Here is a 25,534-nt window from a genome sequence, read left to right on the forward strand (position 1 = left end):
GCTGGCCAAAATAGTTTTCAACTTCCCTTCTCATCAGTATACAGTAGCATGGAATGGGAAGTACTTTGGAGTTCTGTCTGGGCAGATCAGATTGATATACTTCTAAGTTGGGGTTAATGCACAGTTCCATGTGGGGAGTTCCTGGGGATGGAACTTAACTCCAGTCAGGCCTTACAGCCTTTTTTTGGGTGGTATCTGCTCTGGAGAGATTATATCAACAAACTCCTAGGCCAGGTAAATGGTGATCTGTGCTGTGAGCCTGGTTCTTAAGAAAGTCCTGAGAATTATACTTATGAGACAGAGAAACCAAACACCAGAGGTCTCATACATTCCACTGCCTATGAATAGGGCCTTCTCAGACTTAATGCCTAAGAATAATCATGCCTGTCCATTGAGTTTTCTCACCCTCTTAGCTGGTCAAATGAGCTGCCAAACTCAAAGGGAAAGTGAGTTGTACTCCCCTCCATATTTTTTGATCTTCTCTATGCTTGTTTCACTTGGGTTCTATAAGGTACACCCTAGGCCACACGGTAGGCTTTTGCCAGGACAATATGACAATATTTGCTATACTCTCAGGCTTCCCAAGCTGCAACATGGCCTTCTCAAGATGACTCCCTGCTTGTTACTTATAAAACACCAGTTCACTGTGCCATCTCTGGATTAGCTAAATTTAAGCTGCTTTTATGTTCTATAGGTTTTTCCATGTCAAAGTTTACTGTTGTGTTTCTATTATTGCTTCCTGTCTGAGGTGAGCCAGCTCACCACTGCCATAACCAACTTTGCTCTAATATACTCTTTCTTGTTGTTTGTTCAATGCACCAAATTTAAGTCTATGAGAGACTCTAACTATTCAATATTAAACCTCAGTGAATTCCCTTTCACCCACCTTCCTGAGAAATAGTACTCCTGTTGCTTGACTCCAGAGCCATGGAACAACTGGAAATGTGGTTTTCTTCTTATCTGCCATCTTGAATATCCTTGAAACTTTCTAAATTATTTATCTGACATTTCCTCCACTGTGGTGTGAATGGGATCAGTTGTTGAAGTGCTGTGGGCTGTTTGGAGTGGTTTATTTCCTTGCTTTTTCATGTTGTTTGAATGTCAACTCATCTTCTGGAAACCATTAAACTAGATACCTATATACAGTGGAGACAATGGAATCCTGGGAGTTAAGGGGTCAAATGGTGGCACTTAATTTAAAGATAAAGTGGGCATTTTATCATAATGGAAAAGTACAATAAAAATAGTAATCAGAATAGTTTGACTTGTAGAAATTATGGCATTTATGAGTAAGATATCCCCAGAGTACAAACAAAAAGGTAATCAGTTTATTCTTACTTGATGGGGTTCTAGGTTTAGATCTATAATTCAGACATTTTAAATGTTAGTTTTGATAATAGAGAGGAAAAAGATATGCATTTATGAGTGCCTGCTTTTACTAATATTCTTCTCCATTTTTAGAAATGAAGAAACAGAAAGTCACAGGGGTTAAATAACCTGCCCAGAGTCATTCTATAAATATTGACTAGTCTTTGCAAAAAAACTTTTCTTAAAGAACTTTTTATTTGCTCCCTAATTTTTTGAACTGAATTTGAGCCTAAGAGAATCCTGTCAATGTCTGTTTTATTATGCATAGTTGTACAAGTGAGGAAAACAAGGAAAGAAATGTTAAGCAAATTTTACTCATATAACCCAGGGTGATAATGAGGTCTCTTGATTTTTGCAATTATAATCAATAATAAGAATTAAAGGTATGGGAAAAAGAGCATGAGAAAAAGATTAACATTAAACAGGGATGAGAGTTGAAAGGGAAAGGGAGAGAGAAGGGAAATTGCATGGAAATGGAAGGAGACCCTCATTGTTATACAAAATTACATATAGGCGGATGTGAGGGGTAAAGGAAAAAAAAACAAAACAAGAGAGAGAAATGAATTACAGTAGATGGGGTAGAGAGAGAAGATGGGAGGGGAGGGGAGGGGAAGGGGGATAGTAGAGGATAGGAAAGGTAGCAGAATACAATATTCACTAGTATGGCAATATGTAAAAACTTGGATGTGTAACCGATGTGATACTGCAATCTGTATATGGGGTAAAAATGGGAGTTCATAATCCACTTGAATCAAATGTATGAAATATGATATGTCAAGAGCTTTGTAATGTTTTGAACAACCAATAATTAAAAAAAGAAAAAAAAAAGAATTAAAGGTGAGGAGAAATGCCATAGAAATTTTTATTTTCTATCTATCTCTAGATGTGGTTTTGTTAGATGTTTCATCTCAGGTTTATTGTATTTGAATAGAGTCTGCATAGAGATTTGAAGGCCAACAAGTAATCAAGAAAAATAGTAAAAAGAAATATTTTTTACTAAAAAAAACAGGAAGAAGTTTGAATTATGGGTTTTAAATAAATTCTTTATGACATATGAGCCAGGATTTGCCTAGGAAATCACTGCAATTTATTTTAAAGTTCTTAAAATGTTGTTTGTATTTGTTTTAACTTTTTAATCCTGATTTTATATATATATAAAATATATAGAGAGATTTTATATATATACATTATATGTATATAATATTAGAAGGGCTGATATTTTCCCTTATATTTGAGTAATAAATTAGTGCTTTTAAATATCCATTTGTAAAGATAAATTATCTGTTTCTAAATTTTATTCAATTGTCTGCTTTCTAGATTTGATGTCTAATGTACACTATTTTCTTCCACAGATATTTTAAACACAATCAGAATAGTATTAGAATAAAAGAATAAAAATCTGTTCCACTCATCCACATTTCCATATTTCTTTGAACATCACATACCATCAGTCAAGTACTTCTCTTAAACTTAACTGGTGAAGTCATATGTGTCTCATTTTATTTTGAATGGTGGTAGTATTGTAATGCCATGAGAGATTCACAGATTTTGCATAAAATTAACTTATTTAACTATTAGATATATGATGCCACACCATAGGAATTTTGGATTAGTAATTCATAATCAAACTTTTGTCCTAGATTTCTCCAAAACCACCTGAATAAATGAATAAATTTGAGTGCCTTTCTGCTTTGCTTTTTTAATTTTTGAAATTGGGATATCTGCACAAATCCTTCCCACACTGGAATAATTCAGATATCTTTTTCTTATAATAAGGAAAAATTAATTATAAATATTAATACAAATAAAAGTAAATGTCAAGTTTTTCTATAAATACATAAGTCTATTTCCAACAATTCTTTATTCCAGACATTAAATCGATTACAATAAAAAACTTTAAAGTCACTCTTTATTGCACATTTACAATATATTTGACAATTTGCTAAATAAATCACTAAATTAATTACATTTTGGACATGCATTGTTCTTCTAAAAGTCAGTAATATTTTTTGTTTCTTCAAGTGATTCAACCTGAAATTGGAAGTGTTAATATGGCTTTCCAACTATCTATTGGTGGGGGAAGTCTCATTATTTGCTTGTATTTACTAATCTGTTGCTTATAATAATTAAAAATGTCATATTGAAGCTATTATTAGGTCTGTACAAAGTATAGTCAGGTTGGTTCTTTTTTTTTTTTTTTTTTTTTTTTTTGGTAATAGAACGGGGCACAAGTACAGATAATTGGAAACCAAACTGGAATATATACCCTGTTAGATTAGTTTCCAGAGAATATGGTTTATCTTTGATGCATATCATTTGCCTAAGAATAAATCATTGATTAAATATCTTATCAATAAAGATACTATCTACCCAGATTACCATTTAATTTTGCATTTTTTACTATTTTTAAGTGGAGGGAAAAATCAGTCTTTACAATCAAAATAACATAAGTGACACTGTAAAATTAGACCTCCAAATCCTAAACCCATGAACTATGAAATTAACAGTGCATTGTTCCTTTGTGCTGGATAAAGTTTGCTACATGAAAAACATTAATAAATAAATCCATTATTTTCAAGCCTTCTATAAACACCAACAATTTATATAATGCAACATTATAAAAACTTCAAAGCACATTTTAAAAATGTTTAAGCATTTATTGTTTACAACATTTATGATTGTTCCACTGAAGTAAGGTATGACAATTCCTAAAACGGAAAGAAAAAATAGCAAAGAAAGCAGAAAACAATGAATCCAATGACCCAGTTCACTGAATAAATATAGATGATCACCATATCCATATCAAACCACCATCCACGGCTGTCATCCTCAAAGTGCAGGTAATCCATCCTGTGTGCACCATGTGGGAACTGCCTTCTTGTAACTGGAGCTGTCCGTCTGTGGAAACCTAGATTATGAACAAAGTATTTTAAACCTCATTTAATTCAGATAAGTGCTCAGAAAGGAAGCTGCATTATGAACACAGTACCATGAGCAAAGCATATTTTGATTCATGAGTGGTAGGTTATGTTCCCAGTGGTTTTTTTTAATTACAAGCAATTATCCAAAGTCTCTTCCAGATCAGCGTATTAAGGGAAGGAACAGCAGACTAATTGAGTTCTGTTATTTACTTGGGTAAAGTTATTCATGTTTTTAGGTCTCAGATTTCTCATCTATACCATCTGAGCATGTCAAAATTTGTGTATCAAATTAACTATTTTAACATGAGAACATTTAGAATTTCAGGTATTACAACTGCTATAACTAACTTCCAATCATCAGCTTAACCTGTGTTCTTATACTTTGAGAACATCAGTCTGGTTATTTGAGCAAATATGAGAAAAATGTCTTTTGTTTTAGGAATGAATAAATACATGTTGTATGGAACTCCAAGGAAATTTAGCTTTAATTTTCATCTTAAGGTCCCTGTAGGAGATTGGTTTGTACATAAAATGCAAATATTGAAAGTATAGTCCCTTCTTAAATTTCTGAGAAATGTTATGTCTTGTGAAATGTTGGGCTTTCTTCCTCTGTGTAGTTAGATGTTAATTATCTAGAGCTCAGGTATAAACTTCCTCAATGGTAAGCTGTTTTTGTTAGTTGATCAACATAAAATATCTAAGGCATTTAAAAAACAAAATTCGATTTTCTAGGGACTAATAACCTGATTATTGTTATTTTTTAGGATGTATTCTTTTTTATTTTCAGTTTTACATGATAATAGAATGTATTTTGGAAGAATATACATACATTAAAAATTCCTTATTCTATTTAGGATCTCACTCTTGTGTGATAACCTCATTATTAACCCTTTGTTATGGTTTGGATGTGAGGTGTCCTCCAGAAGCTCACATGTGAGACAATGCAAGAAGGTTCAGAGGAGAAATGATAGGCCTGTGAGAGTCTTAACCCAATCACTGAATTAATCCCCTGATTAGGATTAATTGAAAGGTAACTGAGTGGTAGGGTATGGTTGGAGAAGGTGGAATTGCGGTGTGGCTTGGGGTATATATTTGTATCTGACACATGGAGTCTCTCTCTGCTTCCTGATCATCATATGAGCTCTGAAACCATGAGCTCCCAAACAAACTTTTCTTCCTCCACATTTTTCTGGTTGGACCTTTACAGCACAGCAGTGAAAAAGCTGACTAAAATACCCCTTTTTCTTATCTATTGCCCACTTTTAAGAATTTCTGAGTTTATTAGTATAAGAATGAGACAGCACAATAAACTGAGCAGAAAAAAAATTAATTCTGGCATATCCTAGTAAATCTGGTGGTAAAGGTTCTATGAGAGTTTAGTTGGAAGGAAATTCTGTTTCTTCCATTTTAATAATTGAGTAATGTTAAATGGTATGCTCTACATCAGGCTGCTTACTCAGACTCACCTGGGCATCAGTATGGTTAAAGTCTAACCTCTTTAATCAAGAACATTCCCATTTTGCTGCTTATATATGTTTAATTTTATTATATTCATTTGTATTATGTATATTTAAAATATGAAAGGATGAGATAAAAATAAATTAGTGATATTTTAGAATATAAATTTCAAATAGGTTTTTGATAATATCTAATTGTTTTTATCTGACTTCCTAGCATATTTGATTTGTTTTTTCCCATATTTTTAAAATTGGTGCATTATAGTAGTACATAATAGTGGAATCTGTTGTTTCATATTCACATGCACAATATAACAATATAATTTGGCCAATATAATTTTGCTTTATGGATGAATAAAACTCCATTTTATTTATATACCACATTTTCTTTATCTGTTCAGCCTTTGATAGACACTAGGCTGATTCCATCCATAGTTTGGTTACTATGAATAGTGCTGATATAAACATGGATATGCATGTATCACTATATTATGATGACTTTATTCTTTAGGATAAATACCAAGGAGTGATATAGATGGTGGTGGTTCATACGGTGGTTCCATTTCTAGTCTTCTGAGGAAGCTCCACACTGATTTCCATAGTGGTTGGACTAATTTACAATTTCACCAAGAGTATAAAGTTGTTCCTTTTTCTCCCATATCTTCTCTAGCATTTACTATTTTTATTCTTGACGGCTGGCATTTTGACTGGAGTGCAGATGAAATCTCAGCGTAGTCTTGATTTGCATTTCCCCGCTTTCTAGGGATACTGAACATTTTTTCATATATTTGTTGGTCATTTGTATTACTTATTTTGAGAAGTGTCTGTTTAATTCATTTGCCTATTTGTGAATAAAGTTTTTATGGTGTTAAGTTTCTGGAATTCTTTTATATTACAGATATTAATCCTCTGTTTAACGAGGATCTAGGAAAGATTTTTCTTGCATTCTCTAGGTTTTCTCTTCACATTCTTGTTTCCTTTACTGTGAAGAGCTTTTAAATTTGGTGCCATCCTAATTATTAACTCTTGGCATTATTTCTTGAGTTTTAGGAGTCCTACTGAGAAAGTTGTTGCCTATGTCTAGATGCTGGAATGTTGATCCTACATTTTCTCTGTGAATCACCAACTTTCTGGTCTAATTCTGAGGACTTTGAATTGACTTTGGTGCAAGGTCAGAGATAGGGATCTAGTTTCATTCTTCTAGGTATAGATAATTAGTACCATTTGTTAAAAAAGTTGTCTTTTCTTCCATGTATGTTCTTGGCACCTTTGTCAAGGTTCAGATGACTGTATCTGTGTGGGTTTGTTTCTGTGTCTTCTATTCTTTACCACTAGTCTGTGTCCCTCTTTATGCTAGTACCAAGCAGTTTTTGTTACTAAGTTCTAGTATAATTTGAAGTCAGGTATTGTGCTGCCTCCAGCGTTGCTTTTTTTTGTTTGTTTGTTTTAATTAGAAATGCTTTGACTATTCTGGGTATTTTCTTCTTCCAAGTGAATTTTAAGACATTTTTCTAGTTCTGTGAAGAATGTCATTGATAATATACAGATTCATTGAATCTGTATATTTCTTTTGGTAGTATGGCCATTTTAACAATATTAATTCTGCCTATCCACAACCATGGGAAGTCTTTCCTTTTTTTTGTGTCGTCTTCAATTTATATCATTCTCATTGTAGGGGTTTTTTACTGCCTTGATTTAAATCCTAGGTTTTTAAAAATTTTTTTGGAGAATATTGTATATGGGACTGTTTGCTTGATTTCTTCTCAGAAGATTCATTTGTAGTGTATGGGGAAGTTACTGAATTTTATAGGTTGATTTTGTAACTGCTACTTAGCTAGATTTGTTTATTAGCTCTACTAGTCTTTTGGTGGCATTTTTTGATCTATAAGTATAGAATCATATCATTTGTAAACAATGATAATTTGACCTTTTTCTTTCCTATTTTTAATCCCTTTTGCCTAATTGCTCTGGCTAGAATATACCATGTTAAAGGGGAGTGGTGAGAGTGGACTTCCTTGTCATGTTACAGGTTTTGAAAGAAATTCTTTCAGTTTTTCCCCATCTACTATAAGGTTGGCTTTGGTTTTTTTTTTTTTTTTTTTTTTTTTTGCTGCATATAGCCTTTACGATATTGAGGTAGTTTCCTTCTATCCCTAGTTTCTTCAATAGTTTTTTTTTTTTAATCATGAATGGGTGCTGAGTTTTGTCAAAGGCTTTATCTGCACTGATTTAATTTTTAATTATTAATATTTATAGTTTACAAAAAGCCAAATTACCATTTTTGTTTTTTACTTTTGTTGGATGACATTATTAGTATTATCTTTAAACTGATTTCTTTACATGATTCTGCCTAAATCCTGTTGTGATGGTAGTATAGCTATAACTAGATAATACAATCCAGTTAACTTGGCATTTATAAAGTTCAATATATTGCAACATGTGGAAAATAAGCAAACTAGTGAAGTCAGTCCTTCTGTGTTGTTTAATTTCCAGTTTCTCCTCAGCTAACATTACATACAATGGTGACATGTAAGAAGGTTAGTGTCAGGCTTCAGCAAATATTACAGAAATTTATATTTTTCTATTTATATACACAAAAATTTTAATGTTATATTTCCACATTTCAATGAAATGATTTGCATCTAACCTTGGACATTCTATTTGGGAGAGCACTACATAAGGGAATTTCAATCCTAACAGAATTTCTACCAAACTACTGTTTTCAAAACTACAGTCAATATTTGAAGAGGAAAGGGGAAAGGACCTATATAGAGAGTTTTTCTCATATTTAAATGTTATTCTAATGTGTCAACACAAATATTCTCAAAGTAGTTTGCCGCAGTCTCTGGCTGGGCACAAATCACGAGTCTCCACACAGCTTGTAGATCCAAACAGCAATTCTTTATTCCCGAACTCACACCGGCTGTCTACAAACACGTTCTGGGGAAATCCACGTTCTCTGCCCAAATCCACTTCTGCCCAAATCCACTACTCTGCCCAAATCCACTACTCTGCCCAAATCCACTTCGCATGGGCTTCTGTCTCCCAAAATATACTGTCTGACCCTAAGCACTCAAGAGGAACTCAGCAGCAGGATACGCCCTATTCTAAAGGGGGAACACCCTAATCTCCTATTATGCTAAACTGCCCTATTCTAAAGGGGGAACACCCTAATCTCCTATTATGCTAAACCGCCCTATTCTAAAGGGGGAACACCCTAAACACGGATCCTGCCCTGGTCCTTGAGCAAGGTCACCTTTCAGAAGTCCTTCCACTAGACAGCATGGGAGTAAGCTGGCAAGGAATTTGTCATACCTACTTGGCTGATGGCTCCCAGCATCAGTTTATATGCTTTTTAAAAGCTTCTTCATTAATACAGACTAGAGATCAAGTAACATTGTTATTGGAAATTATTATAAAAATATGATTTTTTGTCTGTGCACAGGTATTATATATAGACTTTAGCATCTTCAAATTCAAAATTTCAGCTGTTTTGATCATAGGAGTAATAATATGAATTGTATAGTTACAGAAAGCAGTAGAGTTGTGAGTAGATAAGGTACAAAAGATGAATCATTATAAATAGGATGACCATACATGCTGGTTTCCCCAGGGCAGCTCCATTATTCTCATCCTGGCATAACTACTTTCATTGTAAAAGTATCCTTGTAGGGCTAATTTCCTTTCCTGGCAGAGGAGGGAGAGAAGATGACACTGATTAGAAAATTTCCAGATGTGATGCCAGAAGTCTTGGCATCACATGTTGTCTCTTTCTGGTTTAGTCAACAGGTTTTTATTTTTATTTTTGTTGGGAGGCTGGTGCAGCAGTTATGGGGGATAGAAACCAGGGCCTCCTGCATGCCAGGCAAGAGTTCTCCCCTGGGCCAGAGCCCCAGCCCCCAAACAGGTTTTTTATAGGTAAAGTTGATAATGATCATTGGCTAATTAATTTCTTTTAAATTTTTTTAGGTGAGGATGGAGTGAACAGGTATTTATAATGTGTTTTAGGATTTGAAAAACTATAAATTCCTTGGAATTTCAGTCATTTCATTTCAAAGTCAGACTAAATGAAAAACACATCATAAATACTGTTATTTGGTAAGAATCAGATCAATTATAACATTAGAAAAATGGTCAGAGTACCAACCCCAGTGATTAAATACAGGTTCCACTATAAAATGATAATTAAAATACTGAATTCATTGGGCTGTTATGAGGATGAAATGAATTAATACATGTCAAGTACATGTCTGATCTACATTAAATGTTTAATAAAGTTATATTTTCATTATTTCACTATAATTACTATTGTTACCTGTAGTTTTATTATAAGAAGAAATCTATCTTTTAGCTGATATTTGCTTTTCATACTATGGGTATCTTTTGTGAATCAATAAGATATTTATTTTTTGTACAAAGTGATGCGTAACTTTCTTTCAAACTTGAGTTGATTTTTCTAAGTTGTTAACTTTAAATATAGATATCAGAATATCATATATTGAAACTATAGAATTTATTAAATATTTCAGTGAATGAAGACTTAAAGATATTTTTAGACCTGGTATTTTTCTAAAGAGCCTCTCAGCAAGAGAAACAATAAGAGAGGTAAATAGGGAGCCTACATCATGGGAACAAATTTTTACTCCTCACACTTCAGATAGAGCCCTAATATCCAGAATATACAAGGAACTCAAAAAATTAGACAATAAGATAACAAATAACCCAATCAACAAATGGGCCAAGGACGTGAACAGACATTTCTCAGAGGAGGACATACAATCAATCAACAAGTACATGAAAAAATGCTCACCATCTCTAGCAGTCAGAGAAATGCAAATCAAAACCACACTAAGATACCATCTCACTCCAGTAAGATTGGCAGCTATTCTGAAGTCAAACAACAAGTGCTGGCAAGGATGTGGGGAAAAGGGTATTCTTGTACATTGCTGGTGGGACTGCAAACTGGTGTGGCCAATTTGGAAAGCAGTATGGAGATTCCTGGGAAAGCTGGGATTGGAACCACCATTTGACCCAGCTATTGCCCTTTGTTGAGAGCCACAGCCGAAGGGGCCCCAGCAAACTTTCAGACTGCCAGCTGATGATTGGCTCACAGCGGCCCCAGCAACATCTAGCTGATTGGCTCCTCTGCGGTGAAGCTCATTGGGCTGTTTCCCTGCCCTTTCAGGCCACGGAGCTGCTCATTGGGGGACCTTTTGGCTCCATCCATGCGACCCAGCCAACCAGCCTCAAGAGGAAGAGGATTGTGGGAGGTGTGGAGGCTGGTGGTTGGGGAGTGTGGCTTGTGGGAAGCCGGTGGTGGCAGTTGGGCTCTGAGGGTTTTTTCCTGAGGAGCTGTTTTGTTTGGCTTGTGTGGTTCTAAAAATAAAGTTAGTTTCTTTTGACAAGTGGCTCCTGAATTGTGCCCAGCCAGACTGCGGCATTTGGTGGCTCGCATGGGGAGCGACTGAGGGTAAGTAAACTGCTCGCCCCTGAGGGCAGGGCGAGAGGGTGGGGAGCCATTTTCCTCTTTTGTTTTGCTTCACTTTTGTTTTAAGTTGCCTGTCCCTGGAGATGTGTAAGATGGAAGAAAAACCGCTCGCATCTGAGGAACAGATAGGGAGAAAGGACGGATGGACATTTCAGGAGGATAGAAAGGCTATAATGATTTTCTGTTGTTCCAATTTTGTTTCACTCTGTTTCAGTTTTGTTTGGTGTTATCTTCTTGGGTTGTATTATAGTTATAGTAGAAATATTCATGTAAAAGAGAAGCTCTCTCGAGCTAGTCAGACAGAGAAAAAAATTCAAGTAAAAAAGAAGGTCTCTCGAGCTAGTCAGAGGAAAAGATTCAAGTAAAAGAGAAGGCCTCTCAAGGTAGTCAGACAGAGAAAGAAAGTGTAAAGCAGAAAAAGCCATCAGGGGGAAAGTTACAAAAGGAGACTCTTACTAACACCTTTCTATCACCAGAGGGCTTAAGTGTCCAACCAACAGCACCACCCCTACAGGAGACTGCTACTAACACCTTTCTATCACCAGAGGACGTAAGTGTCCAACTGACAAGGCCACCTCCATATGCTGGGAGGCCCCCAACCCCCGCAGTTGATAGTTCGGATCCTGAGACAGGATCTCAAGTATTAACATGCCCTGTATTTGAGGCGGGAGGGCAGCGAATTTACCATACTTTAAATTTCAAAACAGTGAAGCAGCTAAAAGAGGCTGTAACAACCTATGGTCCTCAAGCACCCTTCACTGTAAGCTTGGTCGAATCCATTACCAACTTGAACATGACGCCAGCAGATTGGGCTAATATGTGTAAAGCTGTGCTAAATGGAGGACAATACCTGTTATGGAAGGTTGCCAATGAGGAATTTTGCAAGGAGACGGCTAGGTGAAATGCAGCAGCTGGTTATCCTCAGAGAAATCTAGATATGTTGTTAGGAAAGGGACCTTATGAGGATCAGCAGCAACAAACTGCATATGATCCTGGTATATATTCACAAATTGCTGTAGATGCAGTTAAGGCATGGAAGACTTTACAAGAATATGGAGGTTTACAAGGTCAATTATCTAAGATAATACAAGGAGCTAATGAATCTTACGCTGAATTTGTAGATAGGCTTATTCAAACAGCTACCAGAGTTTTTGGGAATATAGAACAAGCAATGCTATTAATAAAACAACTGGCTTATGACCAAGCGAATCGTTGGTGCAGAGATATCATTAGACCATGGAAACATGAAGATTTAAACACATATATTAAATTATGTAGAGACATTAATGAACAAGAGCAAGTCATGGCAACTGCAGTAAAACAGGCTTTAGATGCCAGAGACATTAATGAACTAGGGCAAATTGTGGCAGCTGCAGTAAAACAGGCTTTAGATGCCAAGCCAAGAACATGCTACAATTGTGAACAAAAAGGACATTTTAAAAGGAATTGCCCCATAGGAGGAGGGTTTAACAAAACTAGGTATCAAAGGAGTAGAATACCGGGTATTTGCCCACGATGCCGCAGAGGGAGACATTGGGCTAATGAATGCCGTTCTCAAACCACCATAGAGGGTACTCCATTATCAAAAAACGAACAAGGACCAAGTGTTTATCCACGATATCGTGGAGAAAGGCATCGGGCTCCACTGCCAAAAAATGGACAAGGGGGCCCAGTGCTCCAGGGCCCAAAACCACAAATATATGGAGCACTGGAGGAACCCAGCAACCTCATCAGGGTAGTGCCCAGGACACATTGTCCATCAGATCCCTCATCAGACAAACCAGAGGGAGCACAGGGTTGGACATCTGTGCCTCCGCCAGAGCAGTACTAACTCCAGAGATGGGAGTTCAAATCATTCCCACAGGGGTAAAAGGACCTCTTCCCAAAGGAACAGTAGGCTTATTATTGGGACGCAGCTCTTCTACTCTAAAAGGACTTATGATAAATTCTGGGGTAATTGATCCCGATTATGAAGGTGAAATAAAAATTATAGCCAGTTCTCCAAATGGTATATCTGTAATTTCACCAGGAGATAGAATAGCACAGTTACTAATAATACCAAGCCTACATGAAAAATTTTCCAGTCGTGCTGTAGAAAGAGGTTCCAAGGGATTAGGCTCCACAGGTGTAGATTGGGCTATGCTGTCTTTAAATTTAGATTCTCGCCCCATGCTAAAACTAAATATTCAAGGACATGAATTCAATGGGCTACTGGATACAGGTGCAGACCTTAGCATCATTTCTCGTCAAGAATGGCCAAAACATTGGCCATTACAACAAGCCACTCAAACGCTTCGAGGCCTAGGAGTGGCGACTAATCCCCATAGAAGTGCAATGGTATTAGATTGGAAGGATCCTGAAGGATGTGAAGGAACTATACAGCCATATGTATTGGATCATCTTCCTATAAATTTATGGGGACGAGATGTCCTAGATCAATTAGGTTTGACATTAACAAATAACATCAACCAAAATGCACCCACTATTATGACTAGACAAGGTTTTAGGAAAGGAAAAAGATTAGAAAAACAAAAAAACAAGGTATAGCAGCACCAATACAAATAGATGAAGGAACAGACAGACATGGGTTGGATTTTCAGAAAGGGCCACTGAGACAATCAAAATTACTTGGAAATCAGAAAGACCAGTATGGGTTCCTCAGTGGCCCCTGACTAAAGAAAAGATACAAGCAGCCCATGATCTGGTCAAACAACAATTAGCAGAAGGACATATACAACCTTCTGTATCTCTCCATAATACTCCCATTTTTGTCATCAAAAAGAAATCTGGTAAATGGAGATTATTGCAAGATTTAAGAGCCATTAATAATGAGATGGTTATTATGGGACCTGCTCAATCGGGGATTCCTCAATTGTCTGCTTTGCCAAAAACTTGGTATGTTTTAGTTATAGATATTAAAGATTGTTTTTTTCAATTCCAATTCATCCTGAGGATAGTCCGCGTTATGCATTTACTATCCCTGCACTGAATCATGAAGGTCCTGATCAGAGATATGAATGGAAAGTACTCCCTCAAGGGATGGCTAACAGCCCAACTATGTGTCAAATTTATATTAACAAAGCAATCCAGCCACTTAGAAATCAAAATCCTGAACTACAAATATTTCACTATATGGATGATGTACTATTAGCACACAAAGCTAAAAACACATTGCTAGAATGTTATGCCACACTTACAAACTTATTAAAAAATTATAATCTAGATATAGCAATAGATAAAGTACAATTAAATTTTCCAATTAATTATTTAGGAGTTCTATTATCCTCAACCATGGACTGTCCACCAAAAATTCAAATATGAGTAGATCAACTCAAATCACTTAATGACTTTCAAAAGTTATTAGGAGACATAAATTGGATAAGGCCTTATCTAGGTATACCAACAGGAGAGTTGGGACCTTTATTTGATATCCTAAAAGGTCCATCAGATCCAAATTCACCCCGAATGTTAACGCCTGAAGCAAGAAAGGCATTAAAAACCATTGAAACATATATGGAAAATATGCATTTGGATAGAATTGATATAAGTTTGCCTTTATTATTTATTGTACTACCAACAAAAAATATTCCTACAGGAGTATTTTGGCAAGAAGGTCCATTATTGGGCTGGGGATGTGGCTCAAGTGGTAGCGTGCTTGCCTGGCATGCGCGCGGCCCGGGTTCGATTCTCAGCACCACATACAAACAAAGATGTTGTGTCTGCCGATAACTAAAAAATAAATATCAAAAAATTCTCCCTCTCTCTCTCTCTCTCTCTCTCTCTCCTAAAAAAAAAAAAGAAGGTCCATTATTATGGATACATTTATCTTATTCTCCTAACACTATTCTTACTAGGTATCCTGAGGCTGTAGGACAATTAATACTCAAAGGAATAAAAGTAGCAAAGGGAGTGTTTGGAATTTCTCCCAATAAAATTATTACTCCATATACTATGAATCAAATTGATGAGTTAGCTAATGAGTTAAATACTTGGGCAATAATCATGTGCAAATCTAATGTTTCATTTGATAACCACTTACCATCTAATCCTTTATTGTCTTTTTGGTCATTGCATCCTGTAATTTTGTAATTTTTCCAAAAATGACAAGAAAAACACCTATCAGGAATGCTCCAAATATATTCACTGATGGATCAAATAATGGTACAGCAGCAATAGTTACACCTGATCAAACTTTTACATTTTTAGTACCCAGACAATTAGCTCAAAAGGTAGAGCTTAATGCAGTATTACAAGCTTTTGTGATGTTTAAAGATTCTGTATTTAATTTATTTTCCGATAGTCAGTATATAGTTAATGCTATAGTATCCCTTGAAGATGCTGGTAGGATTTCCCCTTCCTCTACTGTTTTCTCTTTGCTCTCCACTATACAAAGTCTAATCTGGGACAGAAAAGATCCATTCTTTATAGGACATATCAGGGCACATACATGATTGCCTGGAGCCCTTAGTTTGGGCAATGATTTAGCAGATAAAACTACACATGACATACATATTTTCTCTACACTAGAAGAAGCTACAAATTTTCATAAAAAGTTCCATGTCAATGCTAATACTTTACAAAAGCATTTTAAAATAACTAAGGAACAAGCTAGACAAATAATAAAACAATGTCAAAATTGTGTGACCTTTTTACCACAAGTTAATCTTGGAGTCAATCCTAGAGGACTGATACCTAACCATATTTGGCAGATGGACGTCACACACTTGCCAGAATTTGGAAAATTGAAATATTTGCATGTTACAGTTGATACTTCTTCTGGATTTTTGATGGGCTCCCTTCATGCCAGAGAAAAAACTAAAGATGTTATAGCTCATTGCTTACAAAATTTTGCCACTGTGGGCGTTCCAAAACAGTTAAAAACACATAATGCCCCTGGTTATACTTCAACCTCTTTTAAACAATTTTGCTCATCATTTGGCATTACTCATATAACAGGAATCCCATACAATCCACAGGGACAAGGCATAGTTGAAAGAGCTCATCAAACTATTAAAATGTACTTATTAAAGCAAAAAAAAAAAAAAAGGAATTGGGAAGGGGTATATATTCCCCAAAGATAAACTTAAAATAACCCTTTTTACTCTAAACTTTTAAAATTTGGATTCATCAGGGCTTAGTGCTGCGGAAAGGCATATGTGTCCAAAAAATGTACATAAGCCCAAGGTACTTTGGAAGGATATTCTAACAGGACAATGGAAAGGTCCTGACCCAGTAATTGTCTGGAGTCGGGGGTCTGTTTATGTGTTTCCACAGGGAGAACAGCAGCCGATTTGGATTCCAGAGAGATTAACTAAGGTCCTGACCCAGTGATTGCCTGGAGTCGGGGGTCTGTTTATGTGTTTCCACAGGGAGAACAGCAGCTGATTTGGATTCCAGACAGATTAACTAAAGCGATTTCTACAGACCAAAAAGAAGATGTGATATCCAGAACTCCAGTTTGGTTATTCTTACATCTGCGACAGAACCAGAATGCTTTTTTCAATATCTATTTTATTATTGCCCTTTCCCATATTTTGTTTTTTTGAGCTCATACAGACCTAGGTTAATGTTTTGCTGATCAGTTCTATTTTTTGACTATAGAGTTTTTAAACATTGCAATGGAGATTTCACCTGTAAAAAGTTATAAGGCCTTTACTATTATGTTATACAAATAATTTTTTTTTATTCATGTGATTTAAATGGTTTAATTTAAATTGGGTAAACAGCTGTTGAGGATTGTTTTAAAATGTGAACAAAAAAGGAGGTTAACAGATCTGTTTGTTTACTTTCACCTTTCCTTTTCATTATATTTAATAATTCTCTTAAAGATAATGTAAATTATTAAGAAAATTGTTTTCTTTTAGTGCCTTCTGGAATGTTACATAATTTTTTCTTTAGCCATTATTGCCTGATTTCCTATCTTCATCCCAGTGCCGGTGAAGACAATGTAAATTAATAAGAAAATTGTTTTCTTTTAGTGCCTTCTGGAATGTTATATAATGATATATAATTTTTCTTTAGCCATTATTGCCAGAATTCCTATCTTCATCCCAGTGCATGAAGACAAAAATAAAACCAATCTACAGCTTCTGCAATAGCCATCACTGAACTGCTTGCAGAACTTGCCTGGACTATGTATCACTTATATGCATTGTGAACTCACTTGTAAACTATCTGTTAGTGCAGCGACTTCTGGTAGTGTTGGGGTATTTATGCTGATGATGTCATGGGTGGTACAATTTTTCCAAAAGGAGCCGTCAGCTGGCTTGGTGTATCTTCCTCCCTTCTGCTTATCATGATCGTTCAGCTAAAATTTGGGGGCCAACAGAGGTGAGGCAAAGAACCTCACCCCCCCGCTGGTACGAAGACCTCTACACAGGTGTGGCTGTATACTGGACTGGTAGTCAGTGACGGGTAAGATCCAATTACTATGGTACCAACCTAAGACAGGAGGTTGACGCCTTGAGGTCAGCTCATCCAATAATGGGTAAGGACCATATGTACTATTGGACAACCTAAGGCAGGCACGGGCCCTAAGCCACATGCTTGTTGTTTAAACAGAGAGGGGGAGATGTTGAGAGCCACAGCCGAAGGGGCCCCAGCAAACTTTCAGACTGCCAGCTGATGAGCTGAAGGGGTCCCAGCAAACTTTCAGACTGCCAGCTGATGAGCTGAAGGGGCCCCAGCAAACTTTCAGACTGCCAGCTGATGAGCTGAAGGGGCCCCAGCAAACTTTTAGACTGCCAGCTGATGATTGGCTCACAGCGGCCCCAGCAACATCTAGCTGATTGGCTCCTCTGCGGTGAAGCTCATTGGGCTGTTTCCCTGCCCTTTCAGGCCATGGAGCTGCTCATTGGGGGACCTTTTGGCTCCACCCATGCGACCCAGCCAATCGGCCTCAAGAAGAAGAGGATTGTGGGAGGTGTGGAGGCTGGTGGTTGGGGAGTGTGGCTTGTGGGAAGCCGGTGGTGGCAGTTGGGCTCTGAGGGTTTTTTCCTGAGGAGCTGTTTTGTTTGGCTTGTGTGGTTCTAAAAATAAAGTTAGTTTCTTTTGACAAGTGGCTCCTGAATTGTGCCCAGCCAGACTGCGGCACCCTTCTCGGACTATTCCCTGAAGACCTTAAAAGAGCGTACTACAGGGATACTGCCACATCGATGTTCATAGCTGCACAATTCACCATTGCTAGACTGTGGAACCAACCCAGATGCCCTTCAATAGATGAATGGATAAAAAAAATGTGGCATTTATACACCATGGAGTATTACGCAGCATTAAAAAATGACAAAAACATGGAATTTGCAGGGAAATGGATGGCACTAGAGCAGATTATGCTTAGTGAAGCTAGCCAATCCCTAAAAAATAAATACCAAATGTCTTCTTTGATATAATGAGAGCAACTAAGAACAGAGCAGGGAGGAAGAGCAGGAAGAAAAGATTAACATTAAACAGAGACATGAGGTGGGAGGGAAAGGGAGAGAAAAGGGAAATTGCATGGAAATGGAGGGAGACCCTCAATATTATACAAAATTACATATAAGAGGTTGTGATGGGAAGGGGAAAATAAACAAGGAGGGAAATGAATTACAGTAGATGGGGTAGAGAGAGAAGATGGGAGGGGAGGGGAAGGGAGGGAGGATAGTAGAGGATAGGAAAGGTAGCAGAATACAACAGTTACTAATAGGGCATTATGTAAAAATGTGGATGTGTAACCGATGTGATTCTGCAATCTGTATTTGGGGTAAAAATGGGAGTTCATAATCCACTTGAATCTCATGTATGAAATATGATATGTCAAGAGCTTTGTAATGTTTTGAACAACCAATAAAAAAATAAAAAAATAAAGAGCCTCAATCTAGCCAGGTGTGTTGATGTATGATAGTAACCCCAATGACTCAGGAGGTGGAGGCAGGTGGATCACAAATTTGAGGCCAGCTTCAGCAACTTAGGGAGTCCCTAAGCATCTTACTCAAAGTAAAAAATAAAAAGGTTGTGTATGTGTTTCAGTGGTTACAGAGATAAATTAAGTTAGATTTAAATTATTTTAAATTCTTTTAATTTAAGTAAATAATAAATTTAAATTAAATATAATATAAACTTAATTTGTTTTCAATAAAAGAAATAAATAGTAAGAGAAAGGATTTCGTTTGGTAGGCTTGAGTTTCTGGGGGCCACAATCCACAGTTATATCTAAGGTTGTTTTTTTGTCTGTTTTTTGTTTGTTTGTTTTCTGGTCTCCCAAGAACAAATATTTACCCCCACTTAAAATCATGGTCTAGGAGACAGTATACCTAATACTATTATAACAAGAGTCATTATATGTATTTTAATATCTACAAACATGTTATCCCAGAAAAATATGTATACTGGAGTTAGTGTAGTGAGAAGTTTCTGTACAAGGAATTCACTTCTCTAGACTTCATATAACCTCCTATTTGTCATAAGCTGATAATTTCTCTGTTTTAAGACCAGGTTAAAACAACACCTAATATTTTTAGTCTGTTTAAACTATTCTATTTTAAAGTAAAGATACATACCTCATTCTTAATTTATTTTTTGCCCTGTCTTATTTTTTATGACATATATTCTAGTGGGGAAAACATATTGCAGTGAAAATTATACTTTTCAAGGAATGTAAAGATTTAGATTCTAATGCCAATATGCTACATACTCATTATCAAAGTCAAAATAATTTCTATCTATCAAGATGTTCATTCATATGTTTTTTTCTTTAATCTGTTAATGTGATGAATTCAACTAGATTTTTCTAATGTTGAATAATTTTTTAAAAAGTTTATTAAAATGATATTTTCCCATGTTTCATCAGTCCTTCATTCCTAGACAAAAGTCTATATGAACATATTGACATCTATACATTGATAGACTCAGCCTGTTATATTCTACACGGTGTTTTATGCATGTATAAAAGGAAGATTAGCCTATAATACCTTTTATTGGATTCATAAAACATATTAGGTAACAATTCCCCATGGATGTGTGTGTCTCCATACATCTTATAAGCAGAGGTACTAACTGCCTTTGTCCTAGACTGTCTTTTCAAAAGTATTTATATAGCAAACAGAAAATAAATGGTCTCCCTTTGTAACACAGGGCAGGTTTGTGCATTGTTTTGGAACATAGTATATTTAATGCCTGTCATAAAAGATTTGAGTTTTGTAAGCTCAGAGTTCTCTAATGTATCTCACCACATCATGTATAGATATAATCTAGTCCTATTTTTGATACCCTGTGGGAAATGGAGTTCTACCTATTACAAATGCTGCCAGTTTGGCTAATGCTGTGAGTGATGAAAATGCATTTTGTCTCTGACTCATGAGTCTTGTGTTTTCTGCCAGTACACATGAAACTGCCTGAATTACTTGCAAATGGGGTAAAATTTCTGACATTTAGCAGTTTTTGATATTGGTAACCTTATGATATCTATAGTTTCTAAAATAGTTTGCATAAAAATAGAATCATTGGAGGTTTGGAAAATTTAACCTGAAAAACTATTTTTTGTTTGTTTGTTTGTTTTTGGTACTGGGGATTAAACCGAGAGCCTCACAAATGCTAGACAAATGCTTTACCTCTGAACTAATCCCTAGTCCTGTAAAACCATTTGGGTCTATATTATATAGTCTTTTCAGGCATAGAGGCAGATTTTAATACCAGTTGATATCTTTGAGAGTTGTTGAGGTTTACTCATGTATTCTAGTTCTTGAGTCATTTTTGGTAAATTTTATACAATATTATTCAGTATATCCATTTTTTCAAATAAATTGAACTAAAAATTTCACAGGTTTGATATACTGAAGACTCTTCACAAATATTCTAGTCTAAGTATGTGGTTTACTTGTACTTCCCTTCTCCTTGGAAATTAGGCATGACCAGTGAAAATTACTGTCTAATGAATAATTCGTGTCATTAATGTGTAGAAACATTTATCGGTTTAAGATGCTGCAGGGGTCCTTCTTCTACCACAACAACCAGCAATGTACTGGAAAAAGTGTGCTCTTTGCATCTCAAAAGTTTAGAATGATATGGAGCAGAGCATCTATCGGTTCAGGTAAAATTATTTCAATGTTACTATAAATTCTGGCTGAAAATAATAAAGTAACTTATAAGTCAACTCAAGTAAAGGGTGACAAAAAAGGAAGTTGAATCTGATTGGTTTCTCACATGACTGAAAAAAAAAAAACCCTCTGGAGAAATTAATTGTAGTGAAATCAAAGAGCAAGAAAAATCTGTGACGAAAATCTCTTAAGTTGCTATCAGGTTTAGAAAGAACATAAAAAAATTACCAGCATTCCAGAACCAAAAAGTTACTTCTGTTTCATCTTAAATTTTATTTTATAAAAAGAATTTTGTCTCAGAAGGATTTCTCTCATTTTTTTTTTGGGGGGGGGGGAGAAAGGCTATGATTTTTTTTCTATGCATATGGAACAAATTTATCTTTACTAAAGACCACAAAGTGGGATTTCTTATTTTGAATCTATTCTCAGAGACAGACTATTAACAAGTTATTTCACTAATTTTTTGCTACTTCTGCAGCTTGCCCTGTGCTTTCAGTGAATACTCAATGTATTTGTTGGGTGGATGAATAATGCCTGCATATAAGCATGGACTTTAAGATAATATAAGTAGTAACTGGCATAGTTTTGGAGAATGTCCCAAATCAAGTCTTTGCAATGTATTTTCATCAGAAATGGAATATTATGATTCATAAATGTGAAAGATATTTTGTAATTCTGTAAAAAATATCCTTTACAGCTTAATTCTGAGAGTCCTAAAACCAGTATTAAAAAGGAGACCTAGTCTCTTATTCATGTGTGCTGGGACAGACAAAAGGTTTAAAAGCACAGTATTTTACTCTTCTGTATTATTCATATTACATAAGAATTTTGTTGTGTCAAAACTTGATTGACATAAGTAGGTCTTAGCAGGGGTGGAATGATATATTTATAGACACAAATAGGTATAGAAAAAATTGCTGTGTTAATATAGTTGAAAAGTTAGCAAATAGATTTTAAATGTTAACTTCATCTTCTATGTCTTTAGGCCCCTAGAATCAAATGTATTAACCCTGTAAAAATTAACCTTTTATACTGAAAAATTTAAGATTTATAACAGATTACTTTTAACTCTAGAATACCCATTTAAATTTCAATTATAGTTTATAAAGTGTGAGGCTAAATTATCAAGTTTAAAAATGTTTTGATTCTATAATCAGGTGAGAAATACAATGTTTTTTTTAAAAAAATACTTTTGTTGGGCAAAATATATATAGAAGCTTGACATTTTAATCATGTAAGCATATAATCCAATTAGTTGCATTAATTACATTCACAAGAGTGTACAGCCATCATTATTGGATATTTCCAAAATTTCCCAAAAGAGTAACAACAGTCATTAAGCAATAATTCCCTGTTTCCCCCTTTCCTGAAACCCTGGTAATTTCTAATCTTTCTGTCTCTATGAATTTGCCTGTTCTACATCCCCTAATGTTAAATGAATAGAACACTGTGTCTGGCTTATTTCTCTTATATAATGTTTTCAAGACTTGTCCATATTGCAGAACTGCATCTGTTTTTATGCATTTTGTTGCTTTTTATCAATTTATCTATCACATTTTGTTTATCCATTCAACAACTAATAGAGACTTGAAAACTACTAGAAACTTGGGATGTTTCTCCCATTTGGCTATTGTGAATAATGCAGCAATGAACGTCAACATACAAGCATCTGTTTGAGTTCATTTTTCAATTCTTTGCATATGTATTTAGGGGTAGAACTACATAGTCATGCAGTAATTCTATATTTAATTTTTTGAGGACCCTCCTATTTTCACAGTGAGTTATGCCATTTTACATTTCTACCAGCAAGGTGCAGGGTTTCATTTTCTTGCCAACACTTATTTTCCTATTATTATTACTATCTTAACATATTTGAAACTTCTTATTGTGTTGGTTTCCATTTTCCTGCTGATAAATGATGTTGAGTATCTTTTCATATTATGTTTCTTGGCCATTTGTTTATTTTCTTTGGAGAAATATTTATTCAAGTACTTGACCCATTTAAAAAATTGATTTTCTTTCCTTCTCACTATTTAGTTGCAGGATTTCTTTATATTCTGGATATTGACTTTTCATCAGGTACATCATTTGCAAATAATTTCTCCCTCTCTGCTGTTGTCATGTTACCTTTATTATTTTCTTAATAAATGTGTTTTGCTCAAAATTTTAAAGTTTGATGAAGTTGACCTTATTATTTTCTTTTGTTACCTGTAATTTTGGTGTCATTACCTGTCATAAAGATTAACTGTTACATTTTATTTGAAGACTTGCATGGGTTTTAGTTCTTATATTTAGGTTATTGGTCTGTCTATTTAGAGTTAATTTTTCATTTAGTTATATTTAATAATACATATGGTTTTAATGAACATATGATATACAAATTTATTGGATACTGTGATATTTCAATACATATATACCACATATAATTAATTTTTTATAATATGCTGTAGAAAATTAAATCTATTCTTTTCCATATGTAAGCCCAATTGTCCTAGAATTATTTGTTATGAGGCTATTCTTTCCTCATTGAATGAACTTAATTAGCATACTGCCAAAAATCAGTTGGTCATAGACATTTGGAAAAATACGGAAGTGTATTTGGTACAATAAATTGGAGGATTTGCTTCTGGTCAGACATGCTAATGTTCAGCAGCATTGGGTTAAAAATGACCAATAAATACCCTTTTAGAAACACTATAGGGGTAAGTTTTTGATGTATTTTTAAAACTGAGGAGTTAAGAAAACTAATTATTAAATATTATTTGGAAGTTTATCTTATAGCTCAGGCAAAGTATCATTTGAATAGTAATATCCATGTTAAGCAAAAATTATTTACATAATATTATTATAATGATTTGGTAAGTAATTCATTCTATAAATTGTCATCACTTAGAAATTAGTTTTTTAAATAGTTGTTCAGAGAATTAGAATTTTTTATTTATTTAGAGATTTTATGTTACTAGTTGTTAAGTATTTTGGATATCATGCTAATAGGAAATGCTGTTTAGAAAAGTCAGACTCATTAATTTAATGACAATTCAATTTAGGAAATATATATATATTTTATCTGCTTGAGAGATTATTCTCCTTTTTAAAGGTTAAAAAAAATATTTTTGCTTCAGCTATGTCTCATCTTTCAGAATTCTATTGGTGTTCTTAACAGTCAGTGCCTACTAACAGGAAGTCATATTACTAAATTCAGCTTGAAAACATCATTAGATAGCTACCAGTTTTTATATAAATTTAAAAAGTGACTTATTAACCTATTAGACCCCCCATATGAAAACTCTTAGGATATACCATAAAAAAAGAATTTAGAATAAAATAACAAAAGCATTATGCCTATTTCAGGGTGAATTTAGAGTTTCAAGTCATTTAAATTCTCTCTGGAATATTTTGAGAAATTATCCAATGGCCTTTTTCTCAGACTAGAAAGAAGGAACAAAAGAAAACTAGCCCCTATGGTATATATTAATGTTCTCTCTTTGCTATGTTAGGATAAAAGGATATTTAGATGTAGAATTGAAGGAAAAAATGGGACAGAAACCAAATATTTTCAGATTATAATACAAAATATAGAATTTATATATAATCTTGCCTTTTTATATTCAATCTACCTATAAAGCAGCACACGATAAATTCAGAATAATATATATCTTAATTGATAATGTAGTATTACTAGTAATATTTCAATTATACTAGCAAAATAATGGTCTCTTTGAAAAAATAATATTTGTTAACAAAACCTTTGTTACAATATAATTTTAGAAAAGTTAAAATATGTATATATAGTAATATTTTGCTAATAAAAATCACTTAATTTCCAGCATAGTTATGAAGTTTTTTTTTTTTTTTGCAACCAACACTTGGTTTGAGTTAATAAAATCTTAAACTGCTTTGGTTAATTATATTACAAGCTTTATAGTAGTGAAGGTAAAGACTCCAAGTTAAACTGACCATTTGCAAGTTTCAGTAGCAAATTATGAATCTACACACACTAAAAATTTTCATGTTACCCTATTAATTTTAATGGGCTAATACTGTAATAGCTGTTGAAATATATGGTTATACATCTTATTTTATGTTCCTTTGTGTTAAACCATAAAAAGTCCTACATCATGTATGTAAAAATGAAAGATGAAACTATAACTGTGCTAGCGTAAATCATGGAGTAGCTCCATTAACTGGCAGAAAAGGATGGAAACTTTCAAGCTTATCTTGAAATCATTA

General features: G+C 34.7%; 1 protein-coding gene across 1 annotated transcript in view; it reads right to left on the reverse strand.

The window, feature by feature from the left end:
• Nucleotides 1-4,058: 4,058 nt before the first annotated feature.
• Nucleotides 4,059-25,534, reverse strand: part of Rnf180 (ring finger protein 180) — a 222,570-nt gene continuing 201,094 nt past the window's right edge. Inside the window, exon 8 of the mRNA XM_076856117.2 lies at nt 4,059-4,276. Coding sequence (XP_076712232.1) covers nt 4,077-4,276 — 200 coding nt within the window. The 3' untranslated portion in view covers nt 4,059-4,076. The remainder of the gene's footprint in view (nt 4,277-25,534) is intronic.

The sequence above is a fragment of the Callospermophilus lateralis genome, chromosome 5, assembly GCF_048772815.1.
Source record: "Callospermophilus lateralis isolate mCalLat2 chromosome 5, mCalLat2.hap1, whole genome shotgun sequence".
Taxonomy (NCBI): Eukaryota; Metazoa; Chordata; class Mammalia; order Rodentia; family Sciuridae; genus Callospermophilus; species Callospermophilus lateralis.